Genomic DNA, 15,440 nt, shown 5'->3' on the forward strand with positions numbered 1-15,440 from the left:
GCCTTTCTTTTGTCTTCCAATGATTTTATCTTCTCTTCAATAGTGACCAATTTCATAATGAAGGCATTTATCAATGGAAGAAAACTGTTTGGTACCCCATTCTATCCAATCCTGGGAAGAGAAGCTGTAAGTTCTCTTTGTTTGTGTCTTAAGCTTTAATATAGTTTCCTTTCCTATATCCATCAGAGTGGTGCATTCTCTTGGCTTCTTTCAAATGTGTGTGACATGCACTCATGCATAAACTGAATAAAAAAGGTACAACTGGATAGAAGGCTGAGTACTAGGTATATAGAAACAGACCGGCAGGTATTTTCAGCATTCTCAGAGAAGGGAGCTATGTAGTAGATCAAACCCTTTGCAATAGTAAGTACCTCACTGGCAACTTCCCAGAAGCACACGAGTTGTATGTAGATTTATATAACCTTTTTTATTAAAAAAAAAAAAAGTACACATATAACCATTGTCATTATATTTTATTTGATAAACAAATAAAACTTGCTTATTGCTTTAGTTCCTCAGCAATAAAAATATGAAGCTGATGAACTTTGTTCTTGTCTTATACTTACAGACAGGGAGCAGCATTTGGCTCTCCAGCTATGTGATAAGCAGCTCTAATGTACAAAATACATCATCAAAAGGGAAGAGAATCCTAGATTTTATCTAGGAACAAAAAGTTGAGTGTGAATCCTTAAAATAATGATCAATACTAGTTTTCTTGCTAAAGCAGTCAGAAAACGTGTTGCTTAATCAGCTTTAAAACACACTAAAGGCTTTAAGAACTTTGGTGATGGTCTGAATTAGTTGCTAAATAGAAGGAACAATCCCATCAGGCTTTGCACATACCCAGTACTATTAATTTCTTCACTGAGTGGTAATGACTGGTTGCTCAGTAAGAAAATAAACTTTTCAAGCTTAACCAGTAGAACATGTACTGTCCACTGTAAACCACTATCAGAAATCCGTTTCCATTGAGCGATTGTTTTTTCAAAGAACCTGTGCTTGCAGACTGATGTTTACACCCGAGGAAGGGTCTTAGCTGAAACACCTGTATCTTAGACAGAAAACAAACAACATCTTTGAAAAACCTTGAAATAATACAGGGGTGGGCAAACATTTTGGCCCGAGGGCCACATCTGGGTGGGGAAATTGCATGGAGGGACATGAATGTAGGGGTGGGGCAGGGGGTTGGGGTATAGGAGGGGGTGTGGTGTGCAGGAAGGGGCTCAGGGCAAGGGGTTGGGGAGGAGGAGGGGTGCGGGGTGTACGAGGGGGCTTGGAGTGCAGGAGGGGGTGGGAAATGCAGGAGGGGGCTCAGGGTAGGGGGTGAGGTGAAGTAGGGGTGCGGTGGGGGTTGGAGCCTCAAGGCAGGGGATTGAGGTGCATGGGGTGCAGCTGGAGGCTCAGGGCAGGAGATTGTGGTGCAGGAGGGGTGCGGCTGAGGGCAGGGGTTTTGGGTGCAAGGTGTGGCAGGGGGCTCAGGGTGGGGGGTTGGGGTGCAGGGTGCAGGAGAGGTTCAGGGTGTGAGCTCCGGCCCGGCGTTGCTTACCTGGAGCAGCTCCAGGGTGACAGTGGCATGCAACGGGGCTAGGGCAGGCTCCATGCCGGCACCACGTCCCTGCAGCCCTTGCCTGTGGGTCCTCCCCTAAAGCTCCCACTGGTCACGGTTTCCCGGTCCTGGCCAATGGGAGCTGCGCGGGGCGATGCCTGCAGGCGAGGGCAGCACGCAGAGCCCACAGTGCCGGCGCGCCCCCCTCCCCAACTCCCCCTGCCAGGGACCGTAGGGACGTGGTGCTGGGAGTGGCACGGGGCCTGTGGCACCACCGTGTTGGCAGTCCTGTGGGCCGTAGTTTGCCCACCCCTGAAATAATAGCTAAGCAGGTGGCCAGATGGGATTATTTAGATAAGAAGGGATTTTCAAAAGCAAGTGAGTTAGGAGTGCAAGTTCCATTGATTATTAACAGAACTTGTGCTCCTAAGTCACTTAGGTGCTTTTGAAAATCTCAATCTTACTGTTTGCTTATATCTTTAAAAAAAAAAAAAACAAAAAAACCCCCTCACCTTCAAAATCTGCAAATTGGACATATAACTAGTATATGTAAATAAATATGGCTATCACAATTACCATGGTCCTCCTTCCTCCACTCCTTCCATTTGTTGGTTATACTCGCTTGTATTTTGTCTTAACTTGCATCATATGCTTTTTGTGGGAGGGTCTGTCTCTTCCTCTGTGTTTAGACAGTCTAGCCCAGTGGGTGCTGATCTGATTGGGGCTTTTGGATGTTGCATATATACAATTAATAAGTAATAAATTAGCATGTTAGACTTAGTCTTTTGTGTTTGAGGAATAAAATGAACTAAATGTATGTGTGTCTGTGTAATAACCACATCACAGATTATTATTAATCAACCGTCTCTCAAGCAGCATCTGTGTTCATTGTTTGCAAGGGCATTCAACAAGATGCTCCAGTACCTAAATGGAAATATCTTGGATGTTTTTGAGTTTGCAGTGCTCTGTCCCAAAGTTTCATCCAACATTTAACAGAAAAGTTGGCCAAGTCAACATATGCCCTAATTGTGCACCCTAACATCAGGGAAATACTACAAATTATTCTGTTATAATGTTTTATTTATTCAAAGCATTTTAATAAACAACTAATCCCCACACCTCCAAATCACACCCCATTCATACAGATGAGTTAAATGATTTTCCCAAGTTCACAATGGGAGTCTGTCCCAGAGCTGTGATTTTAACAGGGGAGTTACTACGTTCACTCCTGTAGACCAAGCTGCTTTCTTTATAAAACACATATTTTGGCTTTAACTTAGACTAAGTTAAAGGCTGTGTGGAGTCTGTCATAGAATGAACATGAGAGAGTAGGAAATGAAGCATGCCACCTCACTTTAGGTCTTTGGGACAATCTGATTTATCTGTCCTCTCTGGCTGTTGTAAATTAATAAATGAATAATTTCTGTAGTGTAAAAGTCTGATACTTGTCTGCAGGAATACTTCTTTGATTCCAAAGTATTGACAGATGGGGAGCTGGCACCCAATGATAGATGCTGCCGTGTCTGTGGAAAAATTGGTCACTACATGAAAGACTGTCCGAAAAGGAGAAGGTGGGTAAAATACATGAAGCAGACTTCTTAAATTAAAATTTATTTAATTCAGATCATCATATTAACTGAGGAGGACTTTCATGGCTTGCATGTTCAATGCAGATAAGAAAAACGTATTACAGAGAGTACAGTGTTTTTCTTATCAAAGCTTCCCATTTGTCCTTCTTCAGAGTCCATTGACCTTACCTTCCCCTTTTTGCCTTGCCCAAGCTGTATGACTCACTACAACCAATTCCCAGTGCTCTCCTGAAAGAAAGTGAACACACATGCATGGTTGAACTAACAAGATATTTGCTAAACACCAGTATTGTCATCTGCTCTTTGTTGCAAGCAGTCCTGTAGCCTTTGTCAGTACACTGTCTATTTAGATTGTAAGCTTTGGGAGGGGAACTACGTTTTACCACATGACTTTAAAGTGTACAACTGTATAAACTATTACAGTGGATTATTGTATTGCTTATGATGAAAAAACAGTACAGCTTAAAGAAAGGTTGTTTCTTATTTCTCACATTAATTCCAGTTTGCCATTTCTTCTGCTAGTGCTCAACATTTGAAAGAGCACCACTGCTTCATGCTGCACCCATCAATGCTGTTACTGGCCAGGACCAGGATGCTAATATATTCTTCTTGAGAATACCTTGTGTTGTAGCACCTCTACCATCCAACAGAAACTGAGTTTTTTGACTCCACTACAAGATGTTCCTTAACCAGCCCAGGCTCTGGAAAGTGTTTCCCTGTGGGCTCTGGGGTAGTTGTGTTCCAGTATATATGTTGGTCATGATATTCCTTCCTGGGCATAGGACTTGTAGAATTGTACAGATGATGTTTTGGCACCAGTGTTAATAAACTTTACCATGTAGGCTGAAGAAGAAGGAGAATGAGAAAGAAGATGAAAAAGAAGTGAAGGAAGAGGACAGGGAGACTAGAGAGAAGAGATGTTTCATCTGTGGGGATGTGGGACATGTTCGAAGGGATTGTCCTGAATTCAAACAAACTCGACAGAGAAATAACAGCGTGCCAGGTAAACAAGCGGTCTCATTTATGATGGTTTCTGTTATTGTCATTAGAAAGTTCTCAGGCTATTCTGTTCTATTTGGGTTTCTACACCACCCTCCTCAGCATTGCACCTTCTCACATTTGCAGCACAAGACACCCACTGTCATTGTCAGCACAAGCTTCATTTTAAGCACCTCTTTTCTCTAGAAGGGATGTTGCTCAAGCTTTAGAATCTTTGGACCAGATTCTTGAGTCCAGATGTGCTGAGTTCATCACAAGACACAGTGAATGGATTGAAAAAGGTGTATCTAAGTCACCTTTCCACTCTTTTGATCCTGGAAAAGTTGGAGAGGTATTTTGGACCTCAGCATAATTTAAAGCAACCTAAGCGCTGCTGTAAATTATGCCACCAGGAACGGCCATTGAAGGTTTGTTTTGCTGGCTAAGGATTTAGCATGTTTGGGTAGGCCAGTGGCATAGCCTCACTACACCACTTTGGAAGGGCTAGGAATGGCTGGTGTAAAGTCAGCTGCACCAGCTTAATCCCTTTTGGGTTTAAACAGAAACCCTCTGTAAACAGAATCCCGAACTGTTTTATGCTGCATGACCAGCTCAAAGCAGCCACAACGGGGGGCAGGGATCCTTGCTCTTGTTCACTGAGACCAAAATGGGGGTCATGACCCCTTAGGGGGTTGTGAGGTTAATATGTGGGCGGCACAAGCTGTCATCCTCCACCCAAACCCCACTTCACCTCCAGAATTTATAATGGTATTAAATTTAAAAAAATGTGTTTTTAATTTATAAGGGGGGTTGCATTCAGAGCCTTGCTGTGTGAAAGTGCATTCCATTATAGTGATGACAGCAAGGGGATGGCGATTTAATTAACACTAGGTTGTATACCTTCAGTCCTTTTGGTCTGATGTCCATCTGTTTGCATTTGGAAAGGAAGATGATGTCTGTCTGTATCTGTACGAGTTTTTTCATGAAGTTGATAGATTTCCACTTCATATGGCTAAATTCAGTGCCTTGCATAATGACAGGTTTCAGAATAGCAGCCGTGTTAGTCTGTATTCACAAAAAGAAAAGGAGTGCTTGTGGCACCTTAGAGATTAACAAATTTATTTGAGCATAAGCTTTCGTGATGCATCCGATGAAGTGAGCTGTAGCTCATGAAAGCTTATGCTCAGATAAATTTGTTAGTCTCTAAGCTGCCACAAGTACTCCTTTTCTTTTTGCGAACTAACATGGCTGCTACTCTGAAACAAGATTTTATTTGTCTCTTCGCACAAATAAACATACTTTTAAATTATATACCTTTTTCTGTATTGAAGTGCTTTATAGTTGGAGGTGGGTGTAAGATGTAAAGTTGAAATCCCAAATCCTTTAGAGTTTAATGATCCAGGGTTTTGGTCATACACCTCTCTTAAATAATATTATCAGGCTCCCTTGCACATCTCTTTCTGAAATGATAGTGTAGTTTCTCACTGTTTGGCAAGAGTGGGTTAAGGAAGGATCCTTGGGACATGGCTGAGTGATCTGAAGGGGCCCAACAGCATAAAGCAGTGAGAAAATAAGTATAGTATGAGTATGGGGACTGGAAGTGAGGAAAGAACAAGAAGACCAAACAGGGGTAGATAGCCAGAGGAGCTGGGAAGGAAGAGTAAGGAGGAAAGTGTTGAGAGAAGATGTTTCTATTTGGGCTTGTCTATGTGGAGGCTTAGTGCGCAACAACGCAGGATGTGAATGTACAGCGCAGTAGCCTGATGCACGCTAAGTCACCGCGTGAATCCTGTTACCATGCGTTAAAAGTTCCTGAATACATTTTGACATACATCCAAGTGCACTATGGAGCTTAATGCTCAGAAGCAGTGTACACATGACCAATCAGTGCATGGCAAGCTAGCGCACTACAGATTTACACGTATTTATCCTGCACTAAGTTTCTGTGTAGACAAGGTCTTTGGATGGGGAGAGCGATATAGCTGTGCTGAAAGTGTGATGTGTCCAGGCCTCAGATAGTCGTACTACAGCCCTGCTCTTTAGCCAGCACACCAAATATCATGGACTAGTTCTTTGTATTGCCTGTATATATCATTCACAAGACCACTTACAGTATCCCTTGGTAAGAGTTTATGTCCTTGTCTCTCTGTGCTGTCACACATTGTTTTGACAGTACCGAATTCTGTGAACCCACAGAATATCTTGCTTTTTAGACTAGCAAAGAAAAAATGCTAATTCTAATTAACTGCTGTAATAGAATGTTCCACATACTGTCTGCTGCTTTGTGGATCTCTCTGAAAGTGAAGGTTCTGCTGTATGAGGCAAAAATACTGTTAGAGTGGAGAGGTATTTAGAATGAGACTTCTTATGCTGCAATTGCAGAAGGAGGAATGGGGATCAGTGGTTTAAAATTTCAGAAAAAGTGTCAGGCAGAGCAACCCTTACATAAAACAGTGATTGACATTAGAATAGATTTTTAAGTGTCTTAATAATTTTCAACAATTTCTGCCTGACTTGCTTAAAAACCATTATGTAAGTAGTCTAGTTTCTAGTCTTACTTCAGAATATATTTGATTCCCCATCCAAAGTTTTATAGTTAAATGCCTTTCATTCCCTGATTGATGTATTTAATAATAAATGATAATAATTCACATTTATGTAGTGCATTTCCTCTTCAAAGTGCTTTGCAAACATTAACCCTGCAGCATCCCTCTCAGGCAGGTAAATATAGTCCCACAAAGGCCTTGACTAAAATTTTCAAAAGCATTTAAATGATTTAGGAGCCTAGGTCCTATTTTAAAAACTGACTTTGGAGCCAAAGTCTCATTGAAAATCAAGGAGTTAGGTTCCTATGTTTCAGAGTTGCTTTTGAAAATGTTTACCCCTTTTTATTCGTTAAGGGTTTTTTGGCAAAAATTTCCCAATGTTGCTAATGCTGGTAAAGTTCCACTGCTGGTAGCAATTCTTGACACTCTGGTTTAAGTGTCTACTAGTGCCGGGGCTTCCATGTCTACTAGATAAGGAGTCTTGTTTACATGAGCATTCATATTGCTCAGAACAAGGTTAAACGGCCAGTTGTGTTGCACTCATTGCTAATACCTGTTTTCATTAATGGGTATATTTCCTGCTGTAGACAAGGCTAATGAGATTAAGTGAGTTGCCTAAACCATACAGTGAGTTTTGATTAGAACTCAGGAGTTTCTGGCTCCTGGTCCTATGCTTAGTGTTATTCAAGATAGTTAAGTCCAAAGCTGACTGCGAAGAGCTACAGAGGGATCTCACTAAACTGGGTGACTGGCAACAAACTAGCAGATGAAAATCAATGTTAATAAGTACAAAGTAATGCACATTGGAAAAAATAATCCCAACTATACATCCAAAATGCTGGGGACTTAATTAGCTATTACCCCTCAAGAAGGAGATCTTGGAGTCATCATGGATAGTTCTCTGTAAACATCTGCTCAATGTACAGCAGCAGCCAGAAAAGCTAACTATGTTAGGAACCATCAGGAAAGGGGAAGATAAGACAGAAAATATCATAATGCCACGACATAAATCCATGGTAATTCACATGAGTATTGCTTGCAATTCTGGTCATCCCATCTCAAAAAAGATATATTAGAATGGAAAAGGTACAGAGAAAGGCAACAAAAATTATTAGGAGTATGGAACAGCTTCCATACGAGGAGACATTAAGGACTGGGACTGTTCATCTTAGAAAAGAGACAGCTGCGGGGGGCGGGGGGGTGCATGATAGAAGTCTATAAAATCATGAATGGTGTGGAGAAAGTGAATAGGTAACTTTATTTACCCCTTCATATAACATAAGAGCAAGTGGTCCCCCGGTATAATAAATAGGCCGCAGGTTTAAAACAAATGTAAGGAAATACTTCTTCACGCAATGCACAGTCAACCTTTGGAATTCATTACCAGGGGATAATGTGAAGGCCAAAAGTCTAACTGGGTTCAAAAATTAGATAAGTTCATGGAGGATAGGTCCATCAGTCACTATTAGCCAAGATGGTCAGGGATGCAACCCCATGTTCTGGGGATCCCTAAACCTCTGACTGCCAGAAGCTGGGACTGGATGACAGGGGATGGACTGCTTGATAATTGCCGTGTTCTGTTCATTCCCTCTGAAACGTCTGGCAATGACCACTGTCAGAAGACAGGATACTGGGCTAGATGGAGCACTGGTCTGACCCAGGATAGCTTTTCTTAGTCTCTTAGAATGCATAGTCTCTTGATTTATATTAAAACTTCTATTTATGATATTTTCTTGTTTAGGTGCCCAGTTGGTCCGAAGCCTGGTAAATGCACAGCTAGTGACAGGATCAGTTCAACAGCAAGTGGAACGACCATTACGTACCAGACAACCGTCAGAATGTGTAAGTTCCAATTAGCTTGAAAGTTTTAAAATAAAATACTTTTAATTGTAATGAAACCAGCAAACTTGGTCTGTGCTAGTAAAATGTTTGCACTAATTGCTCTGAATGACTTCTGGTTTTTATAATGACAACAGTGCATTTACTCAACAGTACCAGCTACTGAAACTGATATCTGGTTTGCCATGCATTGTCATTTAGAGACCACTTGTGGCAAACTTCATTCTGGGCAACCAGCAGTTCTTAAAGGCCAGCCTTGCTACCAGTCAGACTAAACTAAGAGGCTTTGTGCCTAGTTATCATAGAGATGAGCTCACTAGAAATACACATAGATAAAACTAAATCTGAAGTAGAGCATAGCTCAACTCAGCCGTTTAAGAGACTGTGAATTGGTGATTTTCGTAATTCTGTCTCTCCCCTAGCTTAAAAAGATGAAATAAGTCAGGGCCTTTCGATGATCAGTGGGGATGGTGACTATCAGGGGCAGGTAGAAAAAATGGGAAGGAGAAGGGAAAAGAAGTCTCATGATAGAATACTCTGTAACAGGTGTAGAGTCTTGGTAATATACCACCTTGTTATAGTGATCTGCTAATATGTGTGGGTTACTTGCCACCAAATACACTTTTACATTTTAAAAATGTCTATAGTAGTAAGTTCTCAGTTATATTTTTTTAAAAACTTGTGTAAGCTGTTAAACCAGAAGTTGTCTCTGCCAGTTCTCAACCCTTGCCTTCTCTTTCTGGTTTGATGAAACTGGCTGAGACTGATGCAGGAGTAACTGGAGTAGCAGCAGGGGGCAAGTGCTTCGCCTGTTGCATGTCATTCACAGCCACACTAAGGAGCTAATTTGTGGGCTGTCAATGTGGAAGAGAAACCTAGGGTTGGGAGAGATTTAAGGGAAGCGTTACTATTCTACTGGCTGCTGGAGGGAAGAACCTGCTGACCTAGGTAGAGAGAGGAGCAGGCAAGGTAATTGACCAGGTGCAGGAACTCTGTAAAGAACTGTGCTAAGGGAGCAGGGAAATTCTCTCTTTCCCTGCCAGGCCAGTTCTTGGCATGCTCCTCTACCCTGTGGCAGCAACAAGCAGCTTTCCCTGGCTCTTCCGTACTCCTACAATTATCTGCTGTATGGGAAGAGCTTGGAGAGAGAAAAAAGACAGCCTGCTCATGCTCTAATAACTTCTCCTCATAAGCCTGGCATCAAGAAGTGGTAGATGAGGCTGGGTCTTTGGAGTGACAATTTCTCAGATGTTGTTCTCAGTGGTGGTGTTGTAGCTATGTCGGCCCCAGGATCCTAGAAAGACAAGATGGGTAAGGTAATATCTTTTATTGGACCAGCATCTGTTGGAAAGGTGTTTGAAAGCTTGTCTCTCTCACCAGCAGAAGTTGATCCAGTAAAAGATATTACTTCACCCACCTTGCCTGTCTAATTTCTCATTAACAGCTTAAATAAAGATTTAAAAATTACTGGGTGTTTACTATGGAAACACTTACAAAAATGCATGTGGAGCTGAGAGCCACTCTTTGCTGAGGAGGAAGGTAAACCTGTTGGGGTTTTGAGGGAATTAGTGACGTTCTGTGCTATAGAAGAATAGGCAAGAAAGGACACTTCTGACCACAAATCAGAACCTGATGTTGGAGGAACCTAATAGTGGCTTAGGGTTGGCAGTTGCCCAGCATAACTTTTCAGACTGTGGGATGTGCCAAATGGCTTTAACAGGCCAAATTCTGTGCTGGTGAAAATGGAAGTCACTGGAGCTTTTTCAATTTACACCAGCAGAGAATTTGGCTCAACATGTGTCAGAGCTCAGATAATGTGTTGGTGGGTAGCATTTGCATTCCTTGTGAGGAGTGTTATACGTCAGGTGCTTATTAAAGAGAAACAGTAAATAGCTAGTGAACTAATGGAAATACGTACTTTTTTTTCCCCTCCAGTCTGATTCGCATCAGTCATCTTACTCTCCACAGCCTCAGCAATTTACACAGAATTCCTCTCAACCAGCCTCTATTAACCAGGCTCAGCCACAGCCAATGTCCCAGTCTAAGCACGTTCCACAGCCACAGCAGGGTGCACAGCCACCCCATCAGGTCCAGCTGCCTTTGTTTAACTTTACCCAATCTCCCCCAGGTCAGTATTCCACCTTGCATAACCTGGGACTACTTCAGATGCACCATCACCACCAAATTCAACTTCCCAACACTTCGTGGCCTATTCATGGGCCCGTTATTCATTCTGCACCGGGTAACCCTCCTCATTCAACAAATGTTCCATTTTCTATGAGGTCTGGCAGCAGCAACACCACAAATAACCAGAGCAGTGTAAGCTTGAATGATCCCAGTATCATCTTTGCACAGCCTGCTGCCAGGCCCATGGGAATCCCCAGCACTTCTCATGAGGGACACTGGCACAACCCCGTGACTCCAAACTCACTGGTGAACAATGGCACTGTGGGGAATTCAGGTAACTCTTCTCTGTTGTATCAAACATCTCACACATTTTGTACAAATGCTAAATGTTACAGAACTAATTAACTCTCTAAATCTGTTTTACCCTAAAGAAATGTGAAGTTTAAAGAACTGAGTCACTGACATTGGCTGTACAATTTCCCTAGAAAAACTACATAAATCTGAGTTGGATATTAGGGGTTGGTGGTCCTGCCATTAGCATCCACAGGAAACATGGTGGCACTTTCCAGTGAGAAATCCAGTAGTATTAGTGTTGGCAGAAGGAAGTGAACCTTTACATCAGTGTAAAAAAGGCAATGTTAATGCAACAGTAAGGCTGAGAAATCAAGCACTCAGTTCAGAAAATTCCAATAATTAAATATGAACCTCAACCATAATTCTATGAATTTGTTTTCTCAGTTTATACCTTTATTATTATAATACATTAGACACAAAAAGTTATGTTAAAAGAACATTAATAAGGTTGCAAAGTGACATCCTCAAAAGTTAGGAAATGCCAGAATTAAGGTTGCCCGTACAGCCTTAATTCAGTCCCCTTCATGAACATTCATTAATTAATCTTCACAACACTTTTGTGAGGGGACTGAGGCACAAGAGATTAAAGTGAAAAGTTTCCACTAATTTTAGGTGCCCAGTTTGAGAGACCTAGGGCCTGAGTTTTCAGCATACTTAGCATTGTACAGCGTTTTATATACTCAAGCACAGCTACTATTGAGTTCAGTTGAAGCTGTTAAGTGCTCAGCGCTTCTGCAAATCAGATCACAGGATTTCAAGTCAGATACCCAAAAAATGAGGAAAACACAATTAATGACTGCATCTGAAAAGTTAAGTGGCTTAAGTGGCATCACGGAGTTTCTCTGTAGCAGCGGCAGGGATAGAATCCAATTCTCCAGGGCAGCATTCAAATACCTTAACCATGAGACGGTCCTTTCTCTTCTTGCAATCCCTTGCCACCTTCATTACACACCTTCCAGCTTTATCAACAAATGAGGCAGAGGTTCTACAGACAACAGCCTCCTTTACTACAAAACTCTGATTCATGCCTAGAGCACCATTCATCCTGTGCACCGAATAAGTCAGGGGTCCTGTGGAAAAAATGGTGTGTGATCTTGTAAAGACTCATTAGGGGACTGTATTAAGGTTGCACAGGGAACCTTAAATCTGCATTTCCTAACAATTTGAGTGCTTTCTTTTAATACTGTTTTTTGTATATAATTTGAAAAGTTTTTAAAAAATGAAAAATCAAATTCCATCATGTGACAACCACATGGTTCATCAGCAATACCAGTCTACGTAAATGCATATGTAAAAGCTTTTTTGCTTGAAGCAGTGAGAACTACATGAGAGTTGGTCTCTGATATCGCAGAAGTGTTGATACTCTTAGTTTTATTAAAGAATATTTTGAAATTAATAAATATGGATCATTCATCTGATTTTTTTTTTAAAAATGATATGTAATATTCTGTCTTCTGAAATTGTAAGGCAAACACACAAGAGGAGAGAGTTACAATTGAGCGTTCAACATTAACTTTTGGAAAGCCCTGACTTCTGAGTTCTCGATTTCTCATCCTTAATGTTCCAGTAATACTTGATTCATGAATGGATTAGCATACGTACTGTATAGTACTTGAAGAGGTTTTTTAATACTTCTTTCTAGAATTATATATTAAGAGAAATTGGTTTTGTATATGTATTGTATTAAGTTTATTAAACGTACAAGAATTAGTAAAATTCCATCACATTACTTCTTTTAAGGATCCAGTTTTGTAATAGGATGATTGCCCTCAGGTCACACTGACATCAGTGATGGTTGAAGATTTTTTCGGGATTAGATATAAACATTTTTTTTAAGAATCTGTTAGAGCTACATACATCACATCTAATTTATTTTTATACTGACAGGCAAGATTTTATATCTTGATACTAAGTGCTAATTCAGCTTCTGGCACCAACAAGCTAATAGTATTACATTAAAAATTGAGTCATTAAGGTGACAAACAGTAGTTTTATGTGAAATATAATTTATTTATTAAGATGTTAACTTTCCAAATCTAGCTGCTTTCAGTCCCACATAGTAATTTGTTGAGATGCAAATTGTATTTTATGACTGACTGTTTCATTATTTCATCTGAACTTTGCAATATGCTTTTCCCTTTCAATTGAAAAATAGATCAGGGTTTCCAAGGACAGTTTGGTAAAATGAACCCTCCTTCTGTCCCTTGGGACCATGGGACCCCTACCCATTTTCCTCTCCTCCGAGGAGCGTGGCCTTACAATATGCCTCAGAACTACATGCAGCAGGGAAATGCCAGCTATCCACCGAACAAACCTTTCTACCCTCAAGGTACTAGAACAAATAAAGAAAAGCTGTGTCTCTCTGACTGTTTCAGTGTCTTAGAAGCTGACGAATCATGTTTCAAATACTTAGGTTCCCTGGAAGCACAATTTGAATTCCAACAGAGTCAACTCAACACTTCATCCTCACATAGTAAATCAATTGAAGTCTATGTTGGGATCTTTTTAAATGAGACTTTAAAATCCAAGAACCTATATTCACTGCATGAGCACAAACATTCTATGGCACTTTCTGAAAGAGTAGGGGTTTGCACTGCTTTCCTCGACCAGAATACCCCCTACTTCTTCCTGCCATCCACCCTTCTCCCCTGACTGTTGCCCCCAACAATAGAGCCATTTATATTTCAGTAGGGGTAAACCAATTTCTGTGTGTTATGCCCCAAACCTGCAACTTTGTTACCCATGAATATTCCTCACTCACTATGCTTGTGTTCCATACATCAATTTCAGGGGACTATTTGCGTGAGTAAAGGTTAAAGGAATAGGTCCTTAAGGCCTAATCCTTCAGCATGATGAGCACTCTCAACTTCTAGTGACTTCTGTGTAATCCTGCAGGGTTGGGCTCTTAGTTCATAAAGGGCCTGATCTAAATCCTTATTGAAGTCAGTGGAAAGATGTCCTTTGACTCCAGTAGAAGTTGAATCAGGCCCAAAATTTGAAGGTGCCAGGATACTATGATGATAGACAATCTTATATAATATTAGATAGAATCCTTAGGGTGAAAGGTACTGTATGTAAGTCCAATTATTTCCTTCGCTTGCATCTATTGAATGAGCGAGGCCAACATTTCCATCTCCTCTGAAATTACCCTGTTTTATCTCCTACTGTAACTTAAATGAATTCAGATAAACTAATGTGCAAATAAAAGTGTATCGGTGACTCTGTGGGATGTTCAGAGACTGGGTTAAAATAGTGCTGTCTTGCAGATAGAGATTCTAGTTGTGCTGGTATCCAATGTACCAGTCAAGTAGATGCTTTTATTTATAAATACCTAATATATTGAATATAGCCAAGCACTTTTAAGTACATCTATTTTGCTAAAATAATTGTAATTCATTTTCTTTTAGCTGGTCCACTGATGCAGAATAACCAGCGGTTCTCGCTTCTGTCTCAAGGACTCCCACACTTGAATATGAATTACATTCAGCAGAAAAAATGAAATGTAATGGGGGGGAAATCAGGTTCTGATTTAAAATCTTAATGCAACATGTTTAGATACAAGATTATTTAAGACTGTTTTTAAACTGTATCATTTGTATATAGATATGATCTATAGTTTTTACTAGTATCACAAAATTGAGTGATACAAATTTCATCTATTTTATTACCCTATTTTTAAGGGCAATTGTGTTTTGTTTTATCTTGGTAAACTGTAAAGAGAGAATTTTTAAAATTAAGTTCTTTATTTTCTATTAGCTGTATTCATACTTCGGTTGCTTCAGACTTTATATATATTGTTCTAAAAATAAAATTAGAAAGGGATTTCATGTGTTTTAAAAAAATTGTCACTTCTATTCTTTACAGAACTATGTAGTGCCAAAAAAATTTTTAAAAGAGAAAATAAAACAAAAGTGCAAAACCAGGGTTTAAGGTTTTTCCATACTTGTATACTGGAATGTGTTTGGTCCATGTTTGGGTAATTAATATAACAAATAAAATATAGTTCTAGCTTAAAATCTTTTTGAAAGAAGGGATCTGAAAGCTGTAAGTGGCTTGGATGGGTCACATATATTCAGAACCAAAATGTACCTGATCACTTCAAGTTTTTCCAAAATCATTACCATCACCATTTACTATTACTGTATTTTACTGATCACACATTTTTCCTCTAAATGTACTCAGTATATATGGAGGAAGAGAGTGTACATCTATCTGCTTCCACATTCACAAGATTTAAATCCAATTATGTGCAAGTATTCAACAGGAATCAAGCTGTGCTGTGACACAGGGCCTCAGTCAAGGGGGAGAGGAACCGGTCATTAAGCTGATCCTTCAATAAATTGCATCTTGTGTGCTTACTGTGCATCATATACTTTGTAAATTGATAGAGGCTTTTACCTGCAGAGAGATATTCTGTCTTGACTTTTTATAATTCATGCCTTTCAAAGAGGGAGGTGATTT

The 15,440-nt window shown here is 40.3% G+C and overlaps 1 protein-coding gene across 10 annotated transcripts in view; it reads left to right on the forward strand.

Annotated features, from left to right (window-relative positions):
- The window catches only part of TUT4 (terminal uridylyl transferase 4), a 73,925-nt gene extending 59,023 nt beyond the window's left edge, over nt 1-14,902 (forward strand). For 7 of the 10 annotated variants that reach the window (XM_038414767.2, XM_043491248.1, XM_043491245.1 and 4 more), the window contains 7 exons: nt 44-126; nt 3,002-3,117; nt 3,978-4,138; nt 8,401-8,501; nt 10,434-10,959; nt 13,135-13,308; nt 14,387-14,902. In XM_038414767.2, the coding sequence (XP_038270695.1) occupies nt 44-126; nt 3,002-3,117; nt 3,978-4,138; nt 8,401-8,501; nt 10,434-10,959; nt 13,135-13,308; nt 14,387-14,478 (1,253 nt within the window). In that variant the 3' untranslated portion in view covers nt 14,479-14,902. Of the gene's footprint in view, nt 1-43; nt 127-3,001; nt 3,118-3,977; nt 5,005-5,379; nt 7,639-8,400; nt 8,502-10,433; nt 10,960-13,134; nt 13,309-14,386 lie in introns of those variants that run through there. The other 3 variants (XM_043491249.1, XM_043491250.1, XR_006273903.1) reach the window with 3 other exon arrangements.
- The last annotated feature ends 538 nt before the right edge of the window (nt 14,903-15,440 follow it).

Source organism: Dermochelys coriacea, chromosome 8 (assembly GCF_009764565.3).
Source record: "Dermochelys coriacea isolate rDerCor1 chromosome 8, rDerCor1.pri.v4, whole genome shotgun sequence".
In the NCBI taxonomy this organism is placed as follows: Eukaryota; Metazoa; Chordata; order Testudines; family Dermochelyidae; genus Dermochelys; species Dermochelys coriacea.